The sequence below is a fragment of the Salvelinus fontinalis genome, chromosome 2, assembly GCF_029448725.1.
Source record: "Salvelinus fontinalis isolate EN_2023a chromosome 2, ASM2944872v1, whole genome shotgun sequence".
Lineage (NCBI taxonomy): Eukaryota > Metazoa > Chordata > Actinopteri > Salmoniformes > Salmonidae > Salvelinus > Salvelinus fontinalis.
The window spans coordinates 20,980,424-21,008,352 of NC_074666.1; the positions used below are offsets into that span (position 1 = coordinate 20,980,424).

The 27,929-nt window shown below is 42.8% G+C and overlaps 2 protein-coding genes across 2 annotated transcripts in view; both read right to left on the reverse strand.

Moving 5' to 3' along the window:
* Positions 1–18,495, reverse strand: part of LOC129813912 (malignant fibrous histiocytoma-amplified sequence 1 homolog) — a 34,226-nt gene extending 15,731 nt beyond the window's left edge. Inside the window, exon 1 of the mRNA XM_055866526.1 lies at positions 15,079–18,495. Within this exon, the coding sequence (XP_055722501.1) occupies positions 15,079–18,016 (2,938 nt within the window). The 5' untranslated portion in view covers positions 18,017–18,495. The remainder of the gene's footprint in view (positions 1–15,078) is intronic.
* Positions 18,496–19,181: 686 nt separating this feature from the next.
* LOC129814005 (3'-5' exoribonuclease 1-like) lies at positions 19,182–22,580 on the reverse strand. The gene is made up of 7 exons (XM_055866731.1): positions 22,145–22,580; positions 21,839–22,017; positions 21,248–21,470; positions 21,000–21,083; positions 20,770–20,879; positions 20,540–20,654; positions 19,182–20,427 (listed from the first exon to the last, which is right to left on the reverse strand). Exons 1-7 carry the CDS (start codon positions 22,229–22,231, stop codon positions 20,185–20,187), a joined length of 1,041 nt encoding a protein of 346 aa, XP_055722706.1. The 5' UTR covers positions 22,232–22,580; the 3' UTR covers positions 19,182–20,184.
* Positions 22,581–27,929: the final 5,349 nt, after the last annotated feature.

A 27,929-nucleotide genomic window follows, 5' to 3' on the forward strand; every position in this document is an offset into this window, starting at 1 on the left:
GAAGATATCGTGAACATTTTCTCAAACACGTTAAATTAGATTAAACTTGTTTGAACAGCGAGCGGCTCCTGCCTCCTGAAATGGATGGGCCCACAGCCTGAGGAATGTGTGCCCTACTCTGTCAGAGGAGATGCCTAAAAATGACCCATTCTGGCCAGTCAATAGAGGGTTGCCTTGGAATCTGTGGAGTTGGGACTGCCCTGCAAACAGCAAGTGGCCCTGCAGAGACTCTAGGAACCTTTAAGATGGAGCGGAAGGTGTGTGTGGGGGGGGGGCTTCCAGCAGCACCTTTGTGTTCAAGATGGCTGTGGTTAAAGTGGAGCTTAATCCAGGCAGGCAGAGGTGGGTTTAATCACAGGGGCATTGTCCTGCACACAACTACACTAAAGAGAGGGGAGGAGGCGGCAGTAACAGTGCAGACAGGCTCCTATCATAGCCAGGGTAGGCAATGAGCTGGGATAAATATCAACTTAATACATCACTCTAGTCATCTGATGGCTATGGAAGGAGTACTAGAAGACCATTATATTCTCCCCTGTACATTGCATTTGTATGTACTCAGAGACAGCTGCTGGTCATCTGCTTGGACAGTGGTGCATGTACCATGAGCGCTGCAGGGTCAGATGTTAACATCTGCTGCATAACGAGCTGATCACCCTGCTGCAGCACAGCAGGCAGAGCAGCCCCAATGTGCTCCTCTCACTGAAGCTGTCCAATCACATTAAAATCAGACCACTCACACTGATGGGCCTGGCTGATAAGGATGACATAAGGCCCCAAATTACCATCATGTTGATTTTGGACTGACACAATCATGTTTTTTTTCTAAAGGAATGCTAATTAAGCAATAAGACCAATATACCACAGTTAAGGGCTGTTCTTAGGCAAGACTTAGGTAGAGTGCCTGAAAACAGCCCTTAGCCGTGGTATATTGGTCATATACCACAAACACCCAAGGTGCCTTATTGGCATTATAAACTGGTTACCAATGTAACTGGAACAGTCAAAATACATGTTGTCATACCGTCTCATACACCACGACTGCCAGCCAAATCAGCATTCAGGGCTCAAACCACCCAGTTTATAATATACAGTAATGCACTTTTGGATATCTGTTTAAACGCTGGGTTCTGTATATCGGCTTGTAGCATGAACAGATACGCAACAAGGAAATGACTAAACATGGGTTTAACTTTGCCAATTGGTGACTGTATCACGCAGGCAAATACACCATATGGGGAAATGGGAGAGAAAGTGAGAGAGATTCCCTCTGTCACGGCCGTCGAATGAAGTGGACCAAAGCGCAGTGTAGTGAGCGTACATATTCCTCTTTATTAGAAATGACACCCGACAAAACAATAAACAATACAAAAACGACCGTGAAGCTTAAGGCCTATGTGCCACAAACAAAGTTAACTTCCCACACAGAAAGGAGGGAAAAGGGCTACCTAAGTATGGTTCCCAATCAGAGACAACGATAGACAGCTGTCCCTGATTGAGAACCACACCCGGCCAAAAACATAGAAATACAAAATCATAGAAAACAAAACATAAAATGCCCACACCAAATCACACCCTGACCAAACCAAATAGAGACATAAAAAGGCTTTAAGGTCAGGGCGTGACACTCTCCTAAATTAATGTAATGATTGTCCACGAGCAAAAAAGCACATTTTCCACTGTTTCAAAACATGTTGCATAAACTCTGTAAAATAAATAAGCTCCCAGTAATGGGTTGGGTAAATCACCTGCGTTTCGGCATCACTGTGCCTTCTTCAGGGTAAAATCAGGAATGCTCACATTCAAATATAGCCTATATCAAAACATTGTAAATGAACACAGTTCAGTATCCTCTTAAAAATCAGCTAGAGCATTGGATATACATTAATTACATGGTAATATGGCAAAACATGAAAGAGACCATATATACACACACAAAAGTATGTGGACACCCCTTCAAATTAGTGGATTTGGCTATTTCAGCCACAACCGTTGCTGACATGTGTATAAAATTGAGCACACAGCAATGCAATCTCCATAGACAAACATTGGCAGTAGAATGGCCCATACTGAAGAGCTCAGTGACTTTCAACGTGGCACCGTCATAGGATGCCACCTTTCCAACATGTCAGTTTGCCAAATTTCTGCCCTGCTAGAGCTTCCCCGATCAACTGTAAGTGCTGTTATTGTGAAGTTGAAATGTCTAGTAGCAACAATGGCTCAGCTGCGAAGTGGTAGGCCACACAAGCTCACAGAACGGGACCACCAAATGCTGAAGCGTGTAAAAATCTGTAACGATGTGCGCTGAGAGTCGTGAACCAAGTTCAGGGAGTGAGTGTTTTAATAAATAAACACACCATAATACAAAATAAGAAACACGAACGCACAGACATGACACAGGAACAGAAACAATAATGCCTGGGGAAGGAACCAAAGGGAGTGACATATATAGGGAAGGTAATCAGGGAAGTGATGGAATCCAGGTGAGTCTGATGACGCGCAGGTGCGTGTAAAGATGGTGACAGGTGTGTGCCATAACGAGCAGCCTGGTGACCTAGAGGCCGGAGGGGGAGCACACGTGACACTCACTACCGAGTTCCAAACTGCCTCTGGAAGTAACGTCAGCACAAGAACTGTTCGTCGGGAGCTTCATGAAATGGGTTTCCATGGCCGAGCAGCCGCACACAAGATTAAGATCACCATGCGCAATACCAAGCGTCGGCTGGAGTGGTGTAAAGCTCCCCGCCATTGGACTCTGGAGAAGTGGAAACGCTTTCTCTGGGGAGATAAATCACGCTTCACCATCTGACAGTCCAACTAACTAATCTGGGTTTTGCTACCTGCCCCAATGCATGTTTGGTGGAGGAGAAATAATGACCAGGGGCTGTTTTTCATGGTTCGGACTAGGCCCAATACAATTACATTTTAGAAGATTGTGTTTCCAACTTTGTGGAAACAGTTTGGAGAAGGCCTTTTCCTGATTCAGGATGACAATGCCCCCGTGAACAAAGCGAGGTCCATACAGAAATGGTTTGTCAAGATCGGTGTGGAAGAACTTGACAGGCCTGCACAGGGCCCTGACCTCAACCCCATCAAACACCTTTGGGAGGAATTGGAACGCCGACTGCGAGCCAGGCCTAATCGCCCAACATCACTGCCCGAGCTCACTAATGTTCTTGTGGCTAAATGGAAGCAAGTCCCTGCAGCAATGTTCCAGCATCTAATGGAAAGCCTTCACATAAGAGTGGAGACTGTTATAGCAGCTAAGGGGGGGACCAACACCATATTAATGCCCATGATTTTGGAATGAGATGTTTGACGAGCAAGTGTCCACATACTGGTTGTGTATTGTATATCCACCAATTGTGAAAATCAATTAAAGTACAACCAACAACAGAGGAGTTCATAAAACAGAAGGGCTCCTAAAATAGCTGTCCATGCCTGGGGGGGGTTGGGGGGTTACCACTCCAGGGATCATTGTCCGAAGGGGGCTTGAACAGGCTGTGGATGGAATGCTGCTGAACAGCCCTGTGTAATAATTAGGAGCTAACAGTAGTAGCTAGGTTATTATGGTCATTAAAACAGACAGCTCACTCATCTCTGCAATGCTTCCCATCCCCCACCACATAAACCCACATAATATATATATATTGACTGGTTGGGTTTAAAGCGGATTCATTTATCGTTCCTTGTGCAGAGCAGAGTAATAGACAGGAGGGCCACGCTCAGTACAAAAAAACTAGTGGAGGGTTCAATTAAACCGAAACGGTGCTGTTCTGAACGACCAGTTAAAAAACGGGGCGGGTTTAGGTTGTGGGTTAGGGCTGGGCGATATGGCCAACATATTATATCACGGTATTTTTTTTTAAATTGGACGGTATTTTTTGTTTTTGAATAATAAAAGTTGTACATTTGCTTTATGAGTAGTGAGTGATCCTAGGGTGGCAACACATACATTCTAAGTGATTTCAATGAGTCTTTCTCCATTCTGATTGCTGAAATTTGTATTAAACACTTTTATCATTTATGCATTTCCTGTAAAATACTACTTGAGTAAAAGTCAAAGTATTTGGTTTTAAATATACTTAAGTATCAAAAGTAATTTAATTAATACAATGTACTTATTAAGTATCAAAAGTAAAAGTATAAATCATTTCAAATTCCTTATATTAAGCAAACCAGATGGCACAAGTTTATATATTTCTTAATTTACAGATAGCCAGGGGCACACTCCAACACTCAGATCTAAGTTACAAACAAAGCGTTTGTGTTTAGTGAGTCCTCCAGATCAGAGGCAGTAGACAACCAGGGATGTTCTCTTGACAAGTGTGTGAATTGGACCATTTTCCTGTCCTGCTAATAAGCATTCAAAATGTAACGAGTACTTTTAGGTGTCAGGGAAAATGTATGGAGTAAAAAGTACAGTATTTTCTTTAGGTATGTAGTGAAGTAAAAGTCAAAAATAAATACAAAAATAGCAACTTAAGTAAAAATACTTTCAAGTACTACTTAAGTACTGCTCAAATGAGAATTTCCACACTGCCACGTAGGGCTGAACAATATTGGCAAATAATCTAGGATTTATTTTTAACCAAATGTTGCAATTGCAAGTTTACCTGCGAATTAGAGAAAAATGGTTGGAATCATGGAAACAGAATGACTATTCTAATTCTATAGTTAGAAAATAAGAGTGGGCACTTTGAATACAGTGTTGTTTGAGATGACAATGAATTAAAATACCAGGGAGGAGTTATTGTGACTGTCACACCCTGACCTTAGAAATCCTTTATTCTGGTTAGGTTGGGGTGTGACTAGGGTGGGCATTCTAGTTTATTTCTAGGTTGGCTTCGTATGGTTCCCAATCAGAGGCAGCTGTCTATCGTTGTCTGATTGGGAATCATATTTAGGCAGCCTTTTCCCACCTGTTTGTTGTGGGATCTTGTTTTTGTATTGTTGCCTTAGAGCACGACAAACCCGCACGTTCGTTTCTTTGCTCTTTATTGTTTTTGTGACGGTTCTCATAATGAAAGATGAACCCAAACCACGCTGCATTTTGGTCAGATTCTTACAACGTTCGTGACAGTGACAGGGTAGGAACTAAAGTGTTGATAAGTGTTTCCTAGGGTACACTATAAGCTTTGGCTACATTGCATGTTCTCTTAGCTACTTCATGTAGCTAACATATTCCTCTTTGATTTAGAAGATACTGTTGCACAAACATGCTGATTTAGGTCTACACCATCACTGGTATAATCAGACTGCATTAGCTAGCTACGTTTGCTCTTACTCAGTACATTTATTAGCAGCTAACAATTAGCGTCTCACAAGATTTAGGGCAACTTGCTAAGAAAAGACAAACTAGCTGATGTAAGAAACAAACTAAGTGTCATTACAGAACGCTAGTGGATTTATATTAAGGAAAGTGAAAACAGAATTGTCATCAACAATGTTGCATGTGCTGCATTGACCATGCAGACTGAACACAAGTGTCTCGTGGTTGAGAAACATCAAATTCTCTCCTTGAGTGACAGGGGGCGTGGCTAGGTCTGTGTGGAAAGCGGCACGGAGAGAAAGAGATGACTTAAGTAGCGAGGTAAACTATAAAAATTGACATTACACATGGCGTATCACATTTAACAAACCAAACATTCGAATACCGGTATAGAAGGTAAAAACCCAAACCGGTCCCTGCATTAATACCGGTATATCATAAAATACAGTATACCGCCCAGTCCTATTGTGGGTTAGGGTACAGTCAGCATGGCCGCTGCCCTTTAAATTCATCATTGCTTCAAGCCACACCCCGCCACACCCATGCAAATGTACCTCAAAGTCTGTTCAAGAATGTTGAAGGTTGAGGAAACGCACCCCAGGCAAGGCAATCTGCCAGGAACTGATCTGAGTACTGCTTCCTTTTCCTTCTTCCTCCCCACAGCTCTACATCCTCAACCTTTCCCTTGACACCACATCCTCAAATTCAAGGATCTATCTCAGCGGCTGCCTGCCCAAGCCAAGATGGAGGAAAACACAATCTGATCTTGAACTCTTTATTCTTCACCGTGACACTGCTTTACTTGACTTACTGGCCTGGCAGGCCAGGAACAAGTTATACAGCTGAAATATTCAAAAGCAGCAATTCAGGTCAAGTGCTCATGCTCCATCCAAGACTGTCTGACCAATGGCCCATTTCCACTATTACTATCAGTTCCAGATCTGACCACGTCTGACCGGAAGGAAAGCCTGAAGGTGCAGGGCTATAAACAGGAGTGCCCTAATTTAATTTCCAGACACCATTTCTCTTTCACGGTAGACAATGGCCTGACAAATTCAAATAAAGAACTGCTCCCTTCTAGGAAACCTCTACGTTTTAGTCTTGATGGCTTTGTTCATTTCATATTCATTCACCACATCCAGGATTTTGACTGATGCTAGTGGGCAACCTATGTTGAAAGGGATTTTATATAATTCATAACACAAAACGAAGGCTGGCACCAGGCTTCTAGAAACCATAGATGATGAATACAGCAACACCACTATCTTAGCACAGGATTGTGGACGAAAATAAATCTGCAATGAATGCTGGATTCACTAGAAAATATATTGACTAGAAACTGTGGCAGTGGTGGGACGAGCATTTAGCAGCAGTGTCGCTGTGGTTGCAAGGCCAGTGTTTAGTACACACATGGTTTCAAACTCTAGCCAGCCTCTTGGCTGTACACTATAACAGTCCACTCCAGACCATTTTCAGCCCAGCAGCATTTCGCTACACTCGCATTAACATCTGCTAACCATGTGTATGTGACCAATAAAATTTGATTTGAGTACGGGAGATGTGTTCTGGGAGGAATACACAGTAATCACAGCAACATAACTTACTTGCTAAGTCAAGTCATTATTTTGTGTTCTCATTTAAGAAAATTAATCTTGACAGACTAAGTCAAGAAAAACAAATCTAGACTTATGGCCAAACATTTCAAGAGTCTATGCAAAGATTTTATTACAATATACTGTGTAATGCTCATGACTCAGCCATAGAAAAACAGTATTTGATATAGTAGATAGAAAATTGCCTTTTTTGTCCATCTGGGAGTTGTATGTAAGCCAATCTTGTTTAGAAGAATCCTTTATTCACCTCTTTAACCTCAGACATGGTCTCCACCCACCCCATTGGTGTACTGCCTATGTGATGAGGTCAGGCTCCCAGGTGACCATTGACATCATTGCTGAGCATTGATTTGATGAGCATGAAAACAATGTCAACCATATGCCATGGCTGTCTTGGTGACCAGATCCCAACCCATTTGAATGCATGGGAGATTCTGGAGCGGTGCCTGAGACAGCGTTTTCCACCATCATCAACAACAAAAAACGAATTTCTTGTGGAAGAATGGTGTCGAATACCTCCAATAGACTTCCAGACACTTGTAGAATCTATACCAAGGTGCATTGAAGCTGTTCTGGCCCAACGCCCTTTTAAGCCACTATTTTGGTGATTCAGAGGGGTTGTTTAAATGCGGAAGACACATTTCAGTTGAACAACTGACTAGGTATACTTTTCCTTTGGCAACCTTTATGTCTCTGCCTCAACAGTTGTGATTGACCCACATTCACTAGATATAACAACTAAACATTAATGTAGGCCCTTCAGCAGCATACAAAGTTAGTATTAATCAATACTCTTCACTTCATGTGTATTTGTAGTCTAGTCTGTGAACTCGCAGATCTCCAGTCCATGGAACTTTCCCGAAAACAGCTTTACTTTAGTTGTGAGATTCTGGCTCATTCTGCCAGAGTTCTTGTGCTTGGCAGTTACTGTGTGGCAACAATCATCCCCAGCCTTGAGTGTCTCCTCCTGACCCTGCAATCAGTCCTTGGCCAGAGTGTCTGAGCGGTGTCATTTCCCAGCACTTCCACGAGCAGAATGTTTTTATTGGTAAAACACTGTCATAACCGGCCGGGAAGTCCCAGCTCAAGAGCTTGCAAGAGACTAACAGACAGGATTTCAACTTGTTCCTCATTAATACTCTCTGTATTACCAATCCATGTAATCAATAAAGCTACTGGTACTGAAAGCTACATATTCCTCAAGATTTCTAAAGCTGGTTTGCTCAATTTACAAACAATAAAACTTAGCCGATCCTGACATCTTCTCTGCGATAGGTATAAATGTTGTGACTTCTCTTACTTTCTCTTGGAGGCCTTTGGTTACATTGGCAACACACACCCATAAAATGAGACAGTCTTCTCTGGCTCCTGGGGTAAAGCACACCAAGTTAAGTTGGCCTAAGCTTTTTCAGGATATTCCCCAGGGGATGTACGGAACCTGTAAGAAGCCCAATTAAAATGTCTGCCATGTGGTGAAAAAACAATACATGATGACTGTATGACTGATCTATGCTCCTAGATGGAAGGAAGAGGATAGACTAAGACTGTAATAACTGGCAAGCAGGGAGCCCTAGGGGCATGTATGACTCCACACTATTCATACTCAGAAAACAGCTAGCTCTTCCACAGTGAAAATACTCCAGTTTTCATATTCACTTCAACAAAAAAAGGTATCAGGTCAGAATTAAACTGAAATAGTGTCTAAACAAATGTTCCAGTGAACGGAGTTGTCTTCATACCATCGTTACTGGGCAGGCAGCCTCAAGTCTTTCAGCCAATCACATCTTTCGTAATACAAAAGAGTGCAGCAATTAAACAGGAAAAACTGTCTAACTATTATACCACTAAAGGTGTGGGTGGAGTAGGCTGTGAGGCTACACTATGTAAACAGCTTGAGGGTAAATGGCTTTTGTGTGTGTGTGTGTGTGATTGTATCTATGTGACTATGAGTGTGTTTTCTGTGATTATCTAACCATCTCACCTTTGCCTTCTTGGCCAGTCACCTGCAGGACACTTCTCACTAGCGGCCTAATCCTATCATATCTCCTAACTGGATTAGAGGGGCTTCCTCAGCGGTAGTGAGTCAAAGAGGGGAAAGTGCTCAAGGATTCACCTGGATCCCTACCCTTCAACTGTAGGCTATACTTCAACCTGGTAACCACAAAGTCAAAAGGACATAAATATGATTTCAAAAGAGTTGTTCTATACAAAAGACCAACCTCTTACATATCCTACTTTGAAGTCAAACCTTTTATTGAAAAGCAACAGTGATATGTAAGAAAATACACCATGGTATGCCAATGAAATGCATCTATGTTGGTTATCATCTTGGGATGTAATTGCACCATGTATGCTAAGTAGTTCACAGGTTGTCAAGCTGATAGGCCAGCGGGCCAAATATATTTGTTGTAATGTTACTGTACAGCTATTCTCAGAGTAGTAAGCAGTGAGCAGGTTGTGGTACTGTACTGGAAAAGGGCAGACCGTGGGTGTCCAGCCAGAGATCAGGCTCTGGTTTCTCACACGTCTCCCACTCAGGGTCGACTGACGGCAGCTCGGATATCTGCACACACTTTGATCTGCTCAGTTTCAGAAACATATACCATACCTCCAGCAAAGCCCCAGGGCATGTCCTCAGCAGGGTTTCCGTTATTTTATTTTTTGTAAAGCCGATAAATAAAAACTTCCACCGACCAATTGTCCCATTGCGAAAATATTTTTGCCTATTCATTGATGGAAATACGTACATTTAAACCAGTCGTACTTATCGGTCTATGGGTTAATTTGTATAATTTAGTGGAATTAAATTGCTGTGTGTATATATATATTCATTATGCATCTTATTTATCACACATACACAGCATAAAGATACAGCGCCTTTGAGCGGAAAATCTGAGAGACAGCGTTTTTATGAACCCAACCATTGCACAACAATTCTAAAACTGCAATCGTGTGTTAAAAATAGTTTTGATGGCCACGATTAAAAAGAGATACTACTTTTAGGCCTATTTCTCAACCGGTAGAATAACTAAAGCACACTTCCAATTCACCATTCAAATGCAAAGGCAGGCTTCATCAGTAACCTATATCTCTCATGTACTTTGACAACAGTGTTTTCCTGCTAATTGTATTATTAAACTAACGTTTGCACGTAGACTATGGCCTTGTGAGCATTGCTGCACTAATGTGAAGATCTAATAGTTTATCAACATTTTAAGCTAAATGTTCTGATCGGTTGCATCACTCATTGCTTTTAAACTTTTTTTTATTTTTATGTAGCCTATGCCTAATGGTTGTATGAATTTTGGTTCTATCGTCCCACAACTGTCCCAGAGTCTGCCTAGAATAGGCTACTTCTTTCTTGACAAGCTGACCAATAGAATAGGTCAACTTTTCTACTGTGGGAGAATAGTATATTGATGTAGGCTAGTGATTGTTGCTCATTACTCATGTTGACTGAGGAAAAGTAAATGTGGACAGTTACGCTAACATCTTCGAAGTCCGCATCGGAATTCGGTAAAACGGGCGCACATCATCGGCTTGCATGTTCTGGTAAAATGAATTACCATAATCTAAAATGTGATTTGTTATTCTGAGCACCATGGGTGGATGCCCAAATCATTTATGCACCCAATTCATATATGGGTCTGGTAAATTTCTCAAATGTCTGGTAAATTAAAATGCTGCTGGTCAAATGTCCGGGTGCCACGATTTCATAATGGACAGCCTTGTCCTCAGGTTAACCCCATGTGGATGCTGTTCTCAACACCAGCATCATACGAATGACCCTGAATGATGCAACAGGGTGATGACTTAACAAAACAGGTCTAGGGTACCCTATATACAAACTAGCCCAATGTCAGGTCTGAAGCTGAACCTTTTCATATCAGTCTGTCTGTAGGTCTACAACACCCAGTTCAAAACACAGCAACATTGTTAAGCTCAAGGTATGCCATGGGACCAAAATATCCACTGTTCCAATAACCTACAAACATAAATAGCACCAGTGACCAAATCTACATCTGGTCTGACACAGGAGTTGCTCACCAGAAAGAACTCGCCAAATGACCTTCAAATACAAGTAGGACTGTTTGTCCCATAAAATCCCCTAGGAGGAGGTCAATGACAATTCCACCAAAACTAGGAATATTTGAACAGTCTATCACATCCTTTCAGTTCACGATAAGTGTTATTAACTGTCAGATGAGCAATGAACCAATCTGGATGTGTGTGGAAATAATTAACAGCACACTACTAATTACATTTAATTAAGTCATTTAGCAGAGTGACTTAAAGTAGTGAGTCCATATATTTTCATACTGGTCCCCTGTGGGAATCAAACCCATAACCCTAGCATTGCAAGAGCCATGATCTACCAACGGAGCTACACGGGACCACTACTCACAACCCTCATTCTGTCATTTAACAAATGCAGTCACAAGCACAGACTCTCTCTCGCTTACACAACAAACATATGTTAACACACACACCATAAGGTTGGAGAGGTTACATCGTGTAGGCATCTGCATAGCTGAGACTTTTTCCAGCCATACAGAGGCAGATCAGGTCATGAATAGAAACAGGAATGTATGCCTTTGTTTGATTCAGAGATTTAGCAGGAAACAGATGCAATCAAAGGTTATCGCAAGAGGTCTTCTCTATAGATTTCGCAGAAGAATGAGTGTATTCAAGAGCCCGCCATGTTCAGTCAAACGGAGAGAGGAGCCCCAAAAGTGAATCAACAAGCAGCAGCAGCCAAAAATATGTCTATATAACAGATAAAAAGCTGTGCAGCTAAACAGAGGACAAATAGGTTGTGGAAAAAGTAGTCAATTTGTATTTCTTTACGGGGACAAAGCAGGGGCAAAAAGACAAACATCACATTCTAAAGGAACTGAAATAATCAGACAGCATGCATGCACGAGAGAAATCTATAACAGCAACCATTGAGTTGCTCCAATTAACAGGGCACAGTCCATGGCGATAGACAGGTGCAGCTGAGACCCAGTCACCTGCAAAAGTAAGTACTTGAGTCACTGTTTGCTTCTGCTTAACCTGGTCTTGACACACACACCATTAGAACAGTGGTGGGGGTAGGGCATTCCAAGTGCTTCAGGGAGCTGCCAAACAGACGAGCACATCCTGTCGCAACGCAAATCTAGGATAAATCCTTCATTAAACTCTCTAGGATAATATTCAAGGGAGGATGTTACCACCATAGAATTAGAATACTACAATGGACATCTATGGTTACCACCTTTACCAGGGCTTAGGACCTCAATGAAAACAAACTCCCTCGTAAAACCAAGGGAGAATCAGTGAGGGAACTTAATTTAGGATACATTGATGAATCATATGCCAACAGTCTAAATGAATGCCAACATTGTAAGGATTGAAAACAATCTATAGCCTTTTTCCAATTTACAATCAATTCATGTCATATATTTGAAGCTCTGTCCACCCTTCCAGTTGTTCAAGTTCAGATATTGGCCAGTCCAAATTATGAAGCGTACAGTTGGTGAGGGTCAGGAGTAGGCTACAGTGCTAAAGTTCCATTCCTTGAATTCCAATCACTAACCTGTAACACATTACACCCCCCACTCCATCAACAAAACAGTCACCTCCCTTCATTCCTTCTCCCACCCCATTCACTGGGTCAAAGTCTCCCAAGTATCCAGATTGACAGTTGAAGGAGTTCCTAAGTAAATTGTGATGATAAACTGAGAAGGCCTTGGTGTGGATGGAAGTGGACACAGAGAGAATGTAGAGGAAGTTGCAGTTGTACTGTAGAAGAATAAACATTCAACTTTATGAGAGATCAGATGCCATAACATTGCTGCCTCACAAAAATGTGTTGCCGACAAAGTAGAGGAAATGCTTTGACCCTTCCAAATAATGGCAGGGTTGTTTTTCTCTGGTCCAGACACTAAAGAAACAGTTTTCTTTTCAACTCAGGCCAAACCATCAGCATATGATAGCAGATCCAAACTTACTTCATTAGCCAAGCAGAAAGCCTAGATTGTGGTGAAGTAACTAACTCCTATCTAGCAGAAATTACAACGAAGCATGCCATGAAATGTGGTACACTTACATGAACACAAAGCCATCGCCATCTACTTACTACGCAGTTAAAAAAAAAATATTAAAAATAAACTGTTTAGTACACCGAAACAGTTGACAATCATCTTGCTAAACTTAATGTCTACACTGAGTATATAAAATATTTGGAACACCTTCCTAATAATGAATTGTCCCCACCTTTTGACTCTACAAGGTGTTTTCTTTTGTTTTGCTCTTCTTGGGCAAATTTAGTGGGTGTGCATGGTAGGTGTCTTTTAGGTTCCAGATGTTGTTGCTAGTTAACTTTCAGTGGACACCCCCATGAGTATCTTTCAGAACCCCTTTTAAAACCCCACCTGTTTGGTTTTGGTTGTTGGTCAGTGACTCTTAGTTAATTCCCACTTCTGTTTGAGTGACATTTTTGGTTTTCTTCCTGGGGAACGTAACACCTACCATACCCTGTTCAAAGGCACGAATCTTTTGTCTTGCCCCTTCACTCTCTGAATGGCACACATACATAAACTGTCTCAATTGTCTTAAAAATCATTCTTTAACTTGTCTCCTCCCCTTCATCTACATTGATTGAAGTGGATTTAACAAGTGACATCAAGGGATCATAGCTTTCACCTGGATTCACCTGGTCAGTCTGTCATGGAATGAGCAGGTGTTCTTAATGTTTTGTATACTCAGTATATGTTGTGACTTGTGAAATGTGGCAAACTACAAGGGCATACAACACATTGTGCTTGTATGTATTTTCCTCCCATGTCTCCTCTTCTAGTTAGACTAGATGTCATATACTGTATCTGCCAGAGAACTGCCTTACTTTGATCTACCAGACAGTTTATGTGCCTAGCTAAGCTCCAGTGTATTAGTATAGTAGGGGCTGGTCTGTGTCCCGGCTCCCAAACCAGTCAGACTGACAGTTGCTCCGGAAGCCCAGGCATGCCAGTGGAAGAGCTCTGAAAAAGCACTGCCTCGTGTCTAATGATTCAAACCAGAACAGCGCAGATGTGAACTAATCCACAAAGAAAGCCAAAGCGCTCCCTGAACCAGAGAGGGGGATGAGGGGAGCGGAGCGTGAAAACGAGAGTATGTGGGGAGCTGACACAGGGAAAATGAGGAAGAAATAAGACGAAGGCCAGGGAATCGGGTAGATACAGCTACCCATCCAGCTGGCAGAAACAAAGCTGTCATTCTGGTGCCTGCTCCATTCAGGGCCACACCTACCTCAACAATCCTGGTTGGTGCATAGCTCCAGCATTAGACTGCTTCAGCACAAGATACAAACAAGATCTGCAGCATGAAAAGGCCTATTTAAAAACACTATTTAAAATAGAAAGACATTTTAAAAAGATGATCTCAGAGTCAGGCAAACTTTCTGTCATAACATAGGGGCAGGAAAAGGAGTAGGTATTCTATTCACACTGAGGAGGTAATACGATGATATCACAGCAAAATTCTCAAAATAGTAATGAGACAATGTACACTTGTTCCCACTGAAAGCACAAATAGGGAAATCTTTACTGATTTTGCCATATGTGCGTACACACACTTACGGATGTCAGGATGGCATCGTTTATATCATAACAAAGAGCTGACTATGGGCTTGCTCATGCTGTATGATCTATTGTACTCTAGTCACATAAGAAAATAAAGGCAGTTGCATTGCCATGGCAACTCTCGGTCTACACAGCCATGTCAGAACTTGTCCATGATCTCAGCAGGAGGCCCAGAACAGACAGCTACGAGGCCAATTTGTGTCTCTGAGGTGGGGCTTGGAACCCACCTCACCTTGTTTAGCCTCCATCCCCACTGACTGATAGAACTTCAACCTAAAGAGTCATCTTCTCACCCACAGCAATAAACCCCTATTTCTATTGAATATAGAACAAGGGCAGTGCATGAATGTACAGTATGGTTTTCTCTTTCTCACTCAAAGCAAGAGATATTGTTTTTAGACATTTATAATAGGAAGAAACGTTGTTATTAGCGTTGAATTATTCCCTTTCATCCAATAAAATGTATCAGATGTCCCTTCCATGAGATATTTCCATAATGCCATGATTCTAAACCCCTGGTAACTGAGGGGTGGGGTGGGGGGGTCAGAAAGAGAAGGGACAGCATATTTACCCGGAAAGGTGTGTGGGTTGGGTGACCCTCTCTTGAGGCACTTGGAACACAGAACATGAACAGTGTAGTAGAGCCCGGGCCACTCCTGCAGAAGGACATTCAGCTCCTCAACCAGTGGGATTATCGCTTGCCAAGCAGTCCAGATATTTGGCAGGGAGGCATGGCTGGCTATGGACAGTGACTCGGCCTGCAGCCTGCCCCGAGCCGGCTGGTAACTGACCACCACAGGCACTTTACCGCGATAGGCAAAGATCTGGTGCCTACTGTCTGACCGCTGAACCACATGGCTGTTGATCTGCACACTGTAGCGTGCAAACAGTCCAGGAGGGAAGAGAAAGGGGAAGCTGTATTCAATCTGCAGCTGCTCCACAGAGAAGAACTGACTAGCAGCCACTGAGCTGCCGTTCACCCAGGCCTCGGCATGGGGCTCCTCATTGCTGACATAGCTGGGGAACCTGTACCAGACGGTGGCCCCGTTCAGAGGCTTGCTGCGGGGCTTGTTAATGCAGTAGCAGACCCCCATCTTCTCTAGCAGCTCCATGATGAGGTGGAGGTCCTGCTGGGTTTGGATGAGAGGTCTCAGGAGCAGCCGGATGACGTTAGAAGACAGGAGGCCGTGGCTGAGGAAGCCCTCCACTTGGTGCTGTAGATGGGTAGCCCTGAGGTTCTCTCCCTTCTCCCCATCTATAACTACACTAGCCCTCCTCTTGTCCCCCTTCTCACTGTCCGATAGTAGTCTCTCCAGCAGCGTGGACTCATCCCTCTGGAAGAAGACGTTGAGGATGGCAATGAAGCGTGGCAGGTTGTGGAAGACATACTCCTTTAGTGTCAGACTGTCCTCGAAGTAGAGTAGCTTCCCACTCTCGTGTAGGTAGGACAGGGCACTCTGCAGGCGGTCCTCCGTGAGCCCAGCCTGGAGGCCCAAACCGGCCGAGTCCCACCACGAGAGCCACAGATCCTGGGGCTTAAAGTGCAGCTCCTCCAGCATCTGCCAGGACTTGGGCAGCACGCGGTGGAGGTTGGGGAAGATGTCGCGATGGTCAGCCACTGACATGAGCTTCTCCCTCAGCCTCTGGATATTTATCTGGCTCTCCGTGCAGCTGACACACAGGACAGGGGACAGGATCTGTAGCCTGTGGTTCAGCATGTACTGCAGCTGGGCTTTCTTCCGTCTCAGGTTTTTGTCTGTGACGCCGTAGAAGAGGATGTGAGGGCTGGAGGTGCGGACGTTGTAGCCCTGCTCCAGGGCCTGGTCCACCTGATGGGCAAGGCTCCGCAGGCAATGGGTGTCCCACTTCTCCTGCAGGGAAATCTGTCTGTGGATATCAAGGCTCTTCCCCTCCACCTCCATGTCTCCACACAGGTCTGTGTGCGTGCCCACCATGCAGACCACAGCGTGGGGCACTTTGGCATTGAGGAGGTGGAGGAAGTAGCCCACGTGGGTGTAAAAGCTCTTGGGTGAGTATGCTTTCAGATTCACAACAAGGATGTACAGAGCACCAGGTGAGAGAAAAAAAGGTTTGATGAGGTCATAGTTTGGCTTCCCTGACAGGTCATACACTAAAAATGTAAGACTGCGATCGGCGTCCGCTACCCAGTTAGTCACATCAACCCCTTTGTTTCCCTGAGCAGAGTTGGCATCCTGCTGCTCACTCACAACACTCTGCCTGAGCTGTGTTTTCCCAGCATTTTTCATTCCCATCAGGACCAGTTTTAACCTGGGTTTCACAGCCAGCTGGGAATGTGCGAGTTCCTTTTGATAAGCACCGATGTAGGGGATCCCCTTCATACAGACCTCATAGGGAGGCTGGATGAGGGGGTTATCCTTCACCTTCCAAATGTTTACCTTGGAGAGTTTTCCAAAGTTATCTGGAAGTATGGCTATTTGGTTACCCTGTAAAACAAGCTCCTCCAATCTATTTAGCTCCACAATGGAGTTGGGCAGATAAGTAATGTTATTATTGTCTAACCAGAGGTTTGCCAGCCTATGCAGCTGGCCTATCTCCTCTGGAACAAAAGACAGTTTATTTCTGCTCAGGTAAAGCTCTTCTAGTCCTGTGATGTTTAGGATAACCTGGGGAAACTCCTCAAGCTCATTAGAGGATAGATTGACCATTTTAAGTCTCTGCAGGTTGCCAAAGGAATGAGGCAGAGCTGTGAGGTTGTTACTGTCCAGCATCAGGCTCTCTAGGTTTTGCAGGTGACAGAACGTGTCTGGTAACGTGGAGATGTGAATGCTGCTGAGCCACAGGTTCTTGATGGACTGCAGCTTAATGATGTCATCTGGTAGACACGCAAACGTATTTCCAGAGCAGTCGAGCTCCTCCATGTCACTGAGGGCAAGAATCTCTGGGGGAAACTGGTTCAGCTTATTGTGATCAGCATCCAGAGAACGGAGCCTCTTGAGCTGTGAGAAGGACCTCGGGAAATCACATATGTCATTGAAGCTTATGTCCAGCTCCTCTAAACAATGCAGTGCCCCAATCTGTGATGGCAGGTACTGGATGTTGTTGTGACTGATGCAGAGCTTTTTCAGCCCCTTGAGCAGACCTATGTCCTCAGAGAAGTGGCCCAAGCAGTTGTGGCTCATGTCCAGCTCCACAAGAGGACCCAGTTCAAACACCACAAAAGGAACTGTGACAAATTTATTCCTGCGGAGGACAAGGCTACGCAGGTTTGTGAGGGTTGCCCCCAATCCTTCTGGTAGCTCGTGCAACGAGTTATTGCCCAGATTGAGTACCTCTATATCGCTTATATTTTCAGGTAGAATGATCTTCTCCCTGTTTTGGGAGCAGAGGGTGAGTTGTCGCAGGTTGCTTCGCAGCTTCCTAGAGCGGAGTGCAGCATCTCTCCACAATTTAGCCGTTTTGAGATTGTTCTCCTTGTCCCCCATGGTTTTGCAGACCGACACCTCCTTGTTTTCATTGGGAGGAATCATCAATTATCCTGGCAATATGGTGGTCTAGGTGCCCTTGTGTCATCGATTAGTGTTCTTATCATGAACAATCCAAACAGAGAAAACGACAGTAATTCCATTTCGAGCAAGAACAAGAAAACATCATGCTTTTCAATCGAATCAATACTGGACTTGGCAAGCAGTGCTTTACGCATCTTTATCTACGGCCGCGGACCGCACAATGAACAGGGAAACCTACCGAAATTTCAAATCCATTTTAGAACACAGGCGGTTGGGCTGGCCTCGCCAGCACATTCTCTAGTATCGTGGCATCCAATCGCGTCCTATTATCAAAAAACAAAGCATGAAATCAAACAGCGGCCAACGTCTCATCCTTGTGCCTCGCTCATCTCTCTGCCTGTGATCTCTCGTAAACTAGTCCTTACTGCTCAAGAGGGAGTGAAACAGCAGCAACGCCTAGATTAACACTGCGTCAGATTTTCCCCCTACTTGGTTTAGTTCTCGATTGACTGCCCATGATGACAATGTATTGTTATTGCTAGGCAAGAACATTTATAAGATTAAATAAAGGAATATGTCTTTTATCTAGAGCGAGAGGTGTTTTCCTTGTTATTTAGATTTTAAAAACTTTTTTTACATCTATTTTCCACACCCATTGAGTTGAGAAAGTTAAATGTATTATTCTATATTAAGCTAATTTTTCCATAATTATTCTGGTCAGGTTGGATATAAAATTATTTTATAAGAAAAAGACCAAATAGTATATAGAATGTAGTTTCTGCAATGCTGTTTTGATCAAACACCAGATGTCATTGCGGAAGATAAAAATATCCCTCTGCGAAAAGGTTATTTTCAGTAGCAGACATTGAAACTTACATGGTGCAAACATGACTCACTGGGACAAATACAAAACACGTACCACTTTCTCTTGATGGGAAACAGTGCGTGTTCTTTCGGCGCGTTATCTGCTGTCTCCATCTAATGGCTATGATGCGACTGCACCGGGTTAAGCAAAACCATTACGTCACCATATTGTCTAGAATGTTGAAATGTATTTAATTTAACTAGAAATCATAGACTTACCGCTTATGGTAGAAATTTGATTGGTTTTGTACTTAACAAAAAAAAATCTTGAACCTGATGCCATGAAGCACAGATGTGTTAGAAATGATAGGGGTTGTACCAATTGTACATTGAAAGATTTAATGCAAATGTTATGCTAGTGTGTATTACAATTGTCCTTATCCATCGATCAGTTGGCACTGTACATCGAGTCCATCAAGTTCAAATCGATTATAAAATGCAGCACAACAAAAACCAGACAGACAATACATGTCAAGGTCTGTCAAAGGCCTTTAAACTATACTGCCCCCAGAAAGTGAAGAAAGCAGGCTAAAAATGAACATCAGAAAAATAGAAGTACATTTTAGTTGCTTAAAAAAAATAAAACAATTGTACTTGGTATGGTTTGTAACAAGGCAGTAGAATTACTGGAGTTTATACATATTTATTAGTACTAAAATAAGACAATAGCTAAATAGTTCATACATTGTTTGCATGTGAGCTTGTGCAAAAATGTATCATGTAAATCACAAAGTATATGCATTGCTTACACCAAACTTAAAGCCGACATCCTCAATTGTCTTGAATCGATTTTAAAAGCCTTGTGTGCTCTGTAAAACTCATGCAAGGCCTCTAACAGACACAGTCAAGTAAATTTGGCTGCTTTACACTAGCAGCCCATTTCTGATCTTTTGCCCACTGATCTTTTACCCAATTATGGTCAAACGGTTAATTAGTGGCAAAAGATCCAAAGTGGGCTGCCTGTGTAAACTCAGCCTTCGAGGGTTAGCAGCAAAGATGTTTTTGTTTTCAGACAATATGAAAGACAAATTTAAAAATCATTCTTTAAAGAAAATCCCTAGCAGATGTCTTAGTCCTACTGTAGAACTCTACAGAGGATGTCAAAAGGCAGCAACAAAATTCACATTGTGGTAAGTGGCACTACTAGTCCAATTAAACAACTATCCACACAGTCCCACAATTTTGAAAAAATAAAAACAGACTCATCGATTGAGTGGGAAAAGTGCTATGATTTTTTTTAAGCCATGGGGGTAAAACAGACATGGGATGCCTGCTTGAAGGCCTCAATGCAGGACTCTCAGAGCCAGGGGATGCGGAGCCGAGGTCTAGTCTCTGCTGCGGGGGGTATGTGGGGGTGGGGCTCCTTCCACAGGGGCAGAGCTGGGCACAGTCCGCAGCTGTCCTTCGTGCATGCGCTCGTTGATGCGCAGTTGGCAGCCGTCTTGCAGCATGCGCATCACAATGTGGGCAATATTGCGCGAGTCATCCAGGCCAGAGTGAGGGCGGCCCTCGTATTTTAGTCCCAGCTTCTCAAGCATGCTACTCAGCTTGGTCTGGGTGCGAGGGACCTGTGGAAAAGGGAAGATTCTATTCTACTCAACATAGTGTATCTAAGGAATGTCTTACATGCTTCTACATTTAGAGATTTCAGCTAATTGCATATCATACAAAAAAACAAACCTTATAGAAGTTCCCATATAATTTTTTGATGTTGATCCACTTCTTTGCAAACTGTGGATATCTGAGACGATTTAAACGGCACTGGGTGTTCATGAACTTGCTCATGTCCCAAGATCTGTGGAAATAACAAAAGCATATAGTTGTATACTAATGAGAACACTTAATATCTTGCTAGCGTTATCATTAATACACCAAAGCAGTGTTAGTACCCTCTGCCCACACTGACATACCCGTCTGTAAGAAGAGTGTATTTGTATTTTGTGCCAAGCTCTTTCTCCTGAAGCCAAAGCACAACCCGCTCAAGGACATCAGGGAACGTGTCTGCGTCATCAACCATTTTCTGGCCAAAAAAAAGCAGTTACAAACTCTTTTATCAACATTACATTGTGTGAAGTATTTTGAATCATCCTATTCAAGTCCTTCAAAATAGTTCAGTCAACATCTATGCCTGGTGTCTCACCTGTGTTATTCCTGTCAACTTTACACAGAACTCTGACAGCTGTGTGTTAACTTCTGGTCTGACATATTCCTGAAAGGTGTCTTCCTACAAGTTAAACCAGTGTCAATCATGATACCAAAACATTTGTGTATTATTTGCGTCAACAACTAATGTTAAATCAAAAGTCTATACAGCTATGACCTGTATGATCGTACACACAAGCCTAACAATGCATTGCTTCTAACAATGTCCCCTCCATTTCCACTCACAATCTCTAAAGTGTGCGTGTTGAGCAGGACCATTGGGAACTCAATGATTTCATGAGTAAAGTCAGCAGGGTTGTCCTGTTCACACGTTGCTTCAAAGTCCACCACGCAGACGTAGTCGTAGTAGGTATCCGTGGCTTCACCCGCTGTCACAGACTGCGTCATCGACAGCTTCTGTTTCTTGTAGTAGTTCTTCAACCGCTTCTTCATCACATCCTTCACACCCCTACACACACACACACACACACAAATTGGGATCATTTAACATTCAGTGGAATGGACCTTCTTCAGTGGCATGTCTAGCAGCTCTGGGATTTCCTAACACAGAGATCCTGGGGCATATTCATGAAGCTGGTTCTGTTGCAAAACGTTTCTTAAAAACAGGAGCAAACGGAATGGGGAGGGACCAACCTGAATTTGTCAAATAAAAAAATCTCGATTTAGTTTGGAATAATGATTACACCCCCGATCTCCAATGGATTATGATTGTAGCCATCTCCTGCTGAAACACTACACTAGTTACAGGATTGTAACGTGGTATGTGATTACATACAGCACAATTCCTTAGCAACTGAAACAAGTGTTCCTACATACCTTGTGTCAAGCTTCAATTCTGCCAGTTTGGCCCAAAGCTCATCCTTGTTCATGCGGTTGATATGTCCATTTGCAAGAGCAATCTCTTTGTAAACAGGATCACTGAAGTCGCCGTGATTAGGAGATGCTTGAGGGACGGGTTCACCGATGTTACTACAAACTCTGACTCTGCTGCAAGACTTTGACATATAGGAAGGAATGTACCGTCAATGTTAGTCACATACTGTAGCTTCCTAGCTAGTTTAACATATCCCTGGATTCTATTTCTACTCCAATCTTGCAAGCTAGCTAGCAGTAGCTACTAACCTTGTCATCTTCCTCCGGTTTAGAGGACAATTTCACATTGCCACCCCTGTCTTGAACATTCTCCTTGTATTCCTCCATTTTTGACATAGGATTGTCTCAACCAATTTGGGAGGGAGGTTAGCTTGCTAGTTGCTAGCTAACTGGTAGGTTGTATCTTGACTGTGCTGACTCTTGACTGTGTTGCTTCCGCGCTTTCTTCCCGCGTCAGTGCTTTACTACGCGCATTAATTTATTATTATTTTTTTTTAATATCCGAAGTGTATCGCTGATCAACGTTACATGATAATAGAAAATTACTGTTTTTATTCATGGTTTTCCAATCTTGTTCTGACAAGACACGTTGTCGGAATAATCTGGTTAATAAATAGTGTGTGAAAAATAAACAAACATTCCGGTGTGGTGATTATCATGATTTGTCGACGGCACAGATGGTTTGTGTACATAACAGGTTAGGATAATTAACGTGGCAGGTTAGGAAAATGAGGTTACGGTTAGGAAAAGGGGTAGGCTAATATTACAGTTGTCAACAACTTGTCCCCGACGCGACCAGTAGATGGCGCTGTAGGCCTACTCCATCTAGCCAGACGGGTAGAACAAGAGGTGGTGCTGAATCCAGACCCCTCCTCTATAGGAAACATACGGACAGGAACACCTTCCTTAGAGGTGACAGTTTTCCTCCACGTCTACTTATTAAAAGTCTCCCTGTAAATCAATTCAGCCGCACCAGAAGAGTATGCAGCTCTGATACTTCTTACCAGAAACAGACCATGTACCTCACACAAAGGTTTAAGGAAAGGGGGTACAAAGACAATTGGGCAAAACATACCAATTATCGTTTTGAAGGGCTAACACAGTTGGAACGCCTTCTTCCAAAAGTTAAAGAAAACGCAGAACATGTCCCCCACTCTTCACCCAATACTCACCATTGGGGAAGGCATTTAAAGACATTATCAGGAAGCACTGGTACATTATTGATAGTGACCCACAATTAAAACCCATCTTTAAATATCACTCAAGTATGGTCTTTAAAAGACACCCGAAACGTGAAATAAATTGTGGTCAAATTTGATTATCCATCAGAGAAAAGGGAAACTTCTTGGACAAGGTTCTGGAGGGTAATTACAAATGTGGCCAATGAGCTCAATGCAGTTTCAAGTACAAATTTGACTAATTTACCCACCCCTGCACAGGGCGAAGATGTAAGATCAAAAGCCTGATTACCTGCATGTCAACCAATGTTTACATATTGAAATGTCCTTGTGGTCTGTCTTACATAGGGAAGACCCGTAGAAGCCTTAAGACCCGAATCAGTGAACACCGCAGCAATATACCGACTTGTGAGACAAAAAAATCAGGTTGCTGTTCCTTTTGTACAAGCAGGACATCCTATTAGTTCTTTGAGATGCATTGGAATAGAAATGGTCAAGATTTCACGCAGGGGAGAGGACATTGAGAGGAAACTTCTTCAATGGGAATCTTTCTGGATCCACAGGCTCAACACACTGTCGCCACTTGGTCTTAACAAGTTCGACTTAAAACTGTTTTTAGATTCAAAATGTCCAAAGGATTTCGTTTTTTTTTTATCCTAATTGAATATTGTGTGTATATACACAGCACCAGTAAAAAGTTGACACACCTACTCATTCAAGGTGTTTTTCTTTATTTTTTACTATTTTCTACATTGTAGAATAATAGTGAAGACATCAAAACTATGAAATAATGCATATGGAATCATGTAGTACCCATAAAAGTGTTAAACAAATCAAAATATATTTTATATTTAAGATTCTTCAAAGTAGCCACCCTTTGCTTTGATGATAGCTTTGCACACTCTTGGCATCAGGAAGTTATGTCACTGAGTACTGCCCCAATACTATTCATGATTAACCACTCATGGTGTGATCGTGATAACATACAGAAACTCGACCTAGAATACCTCACAATCAAATGCCGACCGTATTACCTCCCAAGAGAATTCTCTTTGGTTATAGTCACAGACGTGTATATTCCCCCTCAAGCCGATACCACAATGGCCCTCCAAGAACTTCACTGGACTTTATGCAAACTGGAAACCACATATTCTGAGGCCGCATTTCTTGTAGCTAGGGATTTTGACAAAGCAAATTTGAGGAAAACGCTACCGAAGTTCTATCAACACATTGACTGTCGTACTCGCGCTGCTAAAACACTTTACCACTACTACTCCAACTTCCGGGATGCCTACAAGGCCCTCCCCCGTCCTCCCTTCGGCAAATCTGATCACGACTCCATTTTGCTCCTCCCTTCCTATAGGCAGAAACTCAAACAGGAAGTACCTGTGCTAAGGACTATTCAACGCTGGTCTGACCAATCGGAATCCACACTTCAAGATTGTTTTGATATGTTCCGGGATGCCTCTGAAAATAACATCGACGAATACATGGATACGGTGACTGAGTTCATCAGGAAGTGTATAGGAGATGTTGTACCCACTGTGACTATTAACCCATTTAATCCCAAATTTTTCCCAGACATGAAAATATCCAAATCAAGTGTCATTAGTAACCCTTTGAAGTAATCAATCATTCTTTTTTGAAATTTTAATGGAAAAGTAGGTGAAAAAGTGTGTTTTATGGTCGGTCACAATTGTGACCGGTGGGATAATGTTACGTATACTAAATTAACATATCTCTCCTATGCAGTTATCAAAGTTCTTATAAATCCCAACCCAGTTATTAACACATTTAAAACTCTGTCACTGGCAGTCCCCAGCATTGCCTCTAGAATTCCCCGTCACGTTCTAGTGTGACTATTTTACACATCAAAAACCCTTTTACAACACGATATGAACACTGAGAGCAAAGACAAAAAAACAACCATCAGCGTATTTCAACATTGTTAATTTATTGTAACATACATTGTAACACTGTTACTTTAGTGCAATATTCATTGTAACATTGTCATTGTGACATTTTAGTGAAACATTCACTAACAACTGTATAGCAGTTGTGTGATTCATTCCCACTGAACATAAAGGTAACATTTAGGATAGAGGTAGCCTGTAGAATATGCATTCAAGTAGAGGCCTACACTGAACAAAATACAATTATTTATATAAAAAGCGCCACTGCACAATGAGTGCTTTTATATATATATATATATATATATATATATACACACATCATAGAGGTAGGCTTCAGAACCAAGTGCAAGATTAGTTTGTGCATAACTATTTTAAACTGTGATGAGTCAGACCTACTGTCATACAGTATGTCTTGAATCAATTGACCTTCTTTTCCAAAAACATTTCAGTAATTTTGATTGTCTTTTTTGTCGACTTTTCTTTTCTTCCTAGAGTCCGTTGTACTGCTTCTCCTCACCCTTTATCGACTTTTCTATTTTTCTTTTATTGTCTTTTTCAGCCCTTTTTCATTCGCTCTTATCTCCTTTTCTACTGTCCATGGTATATCTTGAAGCACTCAAGGTGCAGTGGCGCTTTGCATTTCTCACATGCATAGGTAGTACGTTTGTCACAATGACGACTTCTCTGGAACCGGTGCATCGTGTTGATTGGCCAGTGAGAAGCTTTGTCATATCTTGCCTGATCTCAACAGTAGCAGCCAGTAAAGACCTCCTTCCGTGGCTCAGTGGTATCGTGCCAAACTTTTGCATATTTGGGCTGTATACTATGTGTTTTGGAATCACAGCGGTGGCAGGTCTCTTCGATCGTTTGAACACTCAATCTTTATTTTTGGCCACCTGCAGCTTTTCCCTTGGCTCTTATGGCTGACATCTATGGCTTGTAGAGGCCCTTGGCTCTTCTGACTGGACCCTCTGGCGGATAGAGGCCCTTGGCTCTTCTGACTGGACCCTCTGGCGGGTAGAGGCCCTTGGCTCTTCATTATCAACAATGGAGGGGGTGGGGGAGGTTGTGGATGGGGGGTGAGGGGTAGGTCATCATTCTCATTTTGAGGGATAACTGCAATGTTGCATGCCTTGTCTGGGCCTAGATCACCTAGATCCAACATATCCAGAACTTGACTCAAAGTGAAACTAAAAGAAAGAACAGAGTAGAAAGTTAGGTAAAACAAGAACTATGTATGTGTATAACTATGTGTATACCTAGATGCACCGTGTTATCCCACCGGTCACTATTGTTGCCGTCAACATGTTTACACATTCTATGACCACACTGAACAAAGTTGAGTAATTGCAAATGCATGTATCAATACTAGACACCTTAAAGATGATGTGTACCAAAAATCGTTGTCCTATCTTTACTAACCTTTTGTTTGGGAGCTTTGATGCAGCCATCCTCTTCTCATGGTGCAACCAGGAAGTAAACAGCTCTGGTCATGTGACAATTTACACTAAACATGTGACACTACATATCTTTCATTGAGACCCTTTATTATTTCAATATTTGCTGGAAATGCATTGATACGTCATTCAGTAAAAGATTTAGAGCCTTATAACTAAAACGTTTTCTACGGTCACTATTGTGACCGATGGGATTAAATAGGTTAAAACCTACCCTAACCAGAAACCGTGGATAGATGGCAGCATTGGCGCAAAACTGAAAGCGCGAACCACCGCATTTAACCATGGAAAGGTGACTGGGAATATGGCCGAATACAAACAGTGTATTTATTCCCTCTGTAAGGCAATCAAACAGGCACAACGTCAGTACAGAGACAAAGTGGAGTCGCAAGTCAACGGCTCAGACACAAGACATATGTGGCAGGGTCTACAGACAATCACGGACTACAAAGGGAAAACCAGCCACGGACGTCTTGCTTCCGGACAAGCTAAACACCTTCTTCGCCCGCTTTGAGGATAACACAGTGCCCGCTACCAAGGACCGTGGGCTCTCCTTCTCCGTGGCCGACTTGAGTAAGACATTTAAGCGTGTTAAACCTCACAAAGCTGCCAGCCCAGACGGCATCCCTAGCCGCATCCTCAGAGCATGCACAGACCAGCTGGCTGGAGTGTTCACGGACATATTCAATCTCTCCCTATCCTAGTCTGCTGTCCCCACTTGCTTCAAGATGCCCACCATTGTTCCTGTACCCAAGAAAGCAAAGGTGACTGAACTAAATGACTGTAGCACTCACTTCTGTCATCATGAAGTGCTTTGAGAGGCTAGTTAAGGATTATTTCACCACCATTTGCTTACCGCCTCAATAGATCCACAGACGATGCAATCACCATCACACTGCACACTGCCCTATTCCATCTGGACAAGAGGAATACCTATGTAAGAATGCTGTTCACTGACTATAGCTCAGCATTCAACACCATAGTACCCTCCAAGCTCATCATTAAGGTCTGGGCCCTGGGTCTGAACCCCGCCCTGTGCAACTGGCTCCAGGACTTCCTGACGGGCCGTCCCCCAGGTGGTGAAGATAGGAAACACCTCCACTTCGCTGATCCTCAACACAGGGGCCCCACAAGGGTGCGTGCTCAGCCCCCTCCTGAACTCCCATGACTGCGTGACCACGCACACCTCCAACTCAATCAATGAGTTGAATAACTTCACATAATTGTAAGGGAGGGTTTGACATACATACATTAGTCTAAATATAATATTTCTGGATTAAAATTAGGCTAAAGGTAAGGCGTCCTTATGTCCTACATATGTCCAAGCAGCTGGCCGTAAGGTGTTCAAGCTGAGTTTGTGATGTCTATGCAATGTATCTGTATGAGTTTCATGTCAAGTCATGCTGCCACGGGAAATGCACACTCTCAATGTGGAATTTTGTATTTTCTTAAAAATAAAAATGACCTAAATCACATGTGTCTTGCT

Coding starts and splice junctions, on each gene's coding strand:
- LOC129814005 (XM_055866731.1), bottom strand. CDS start 22,231: ATGTCAAAAATGGAGGAATACAAGGAGAATGTTCAAGACAGGGGTGGC. Junction 21,471..21,838: donor GAATTGAAGCTTGACACAAG/GTATGTAGGAAC, acceptor GTGTGTGTGTAG/GGGTGTGAAGGATGTGATGA. Junction 21,084..21,247: donor ACACGCACACTTTAGAGATT/GTGAGTGGAAAT, acceptor TTTAACTTGTAG/GAAGACACCTTTCAGGAATA.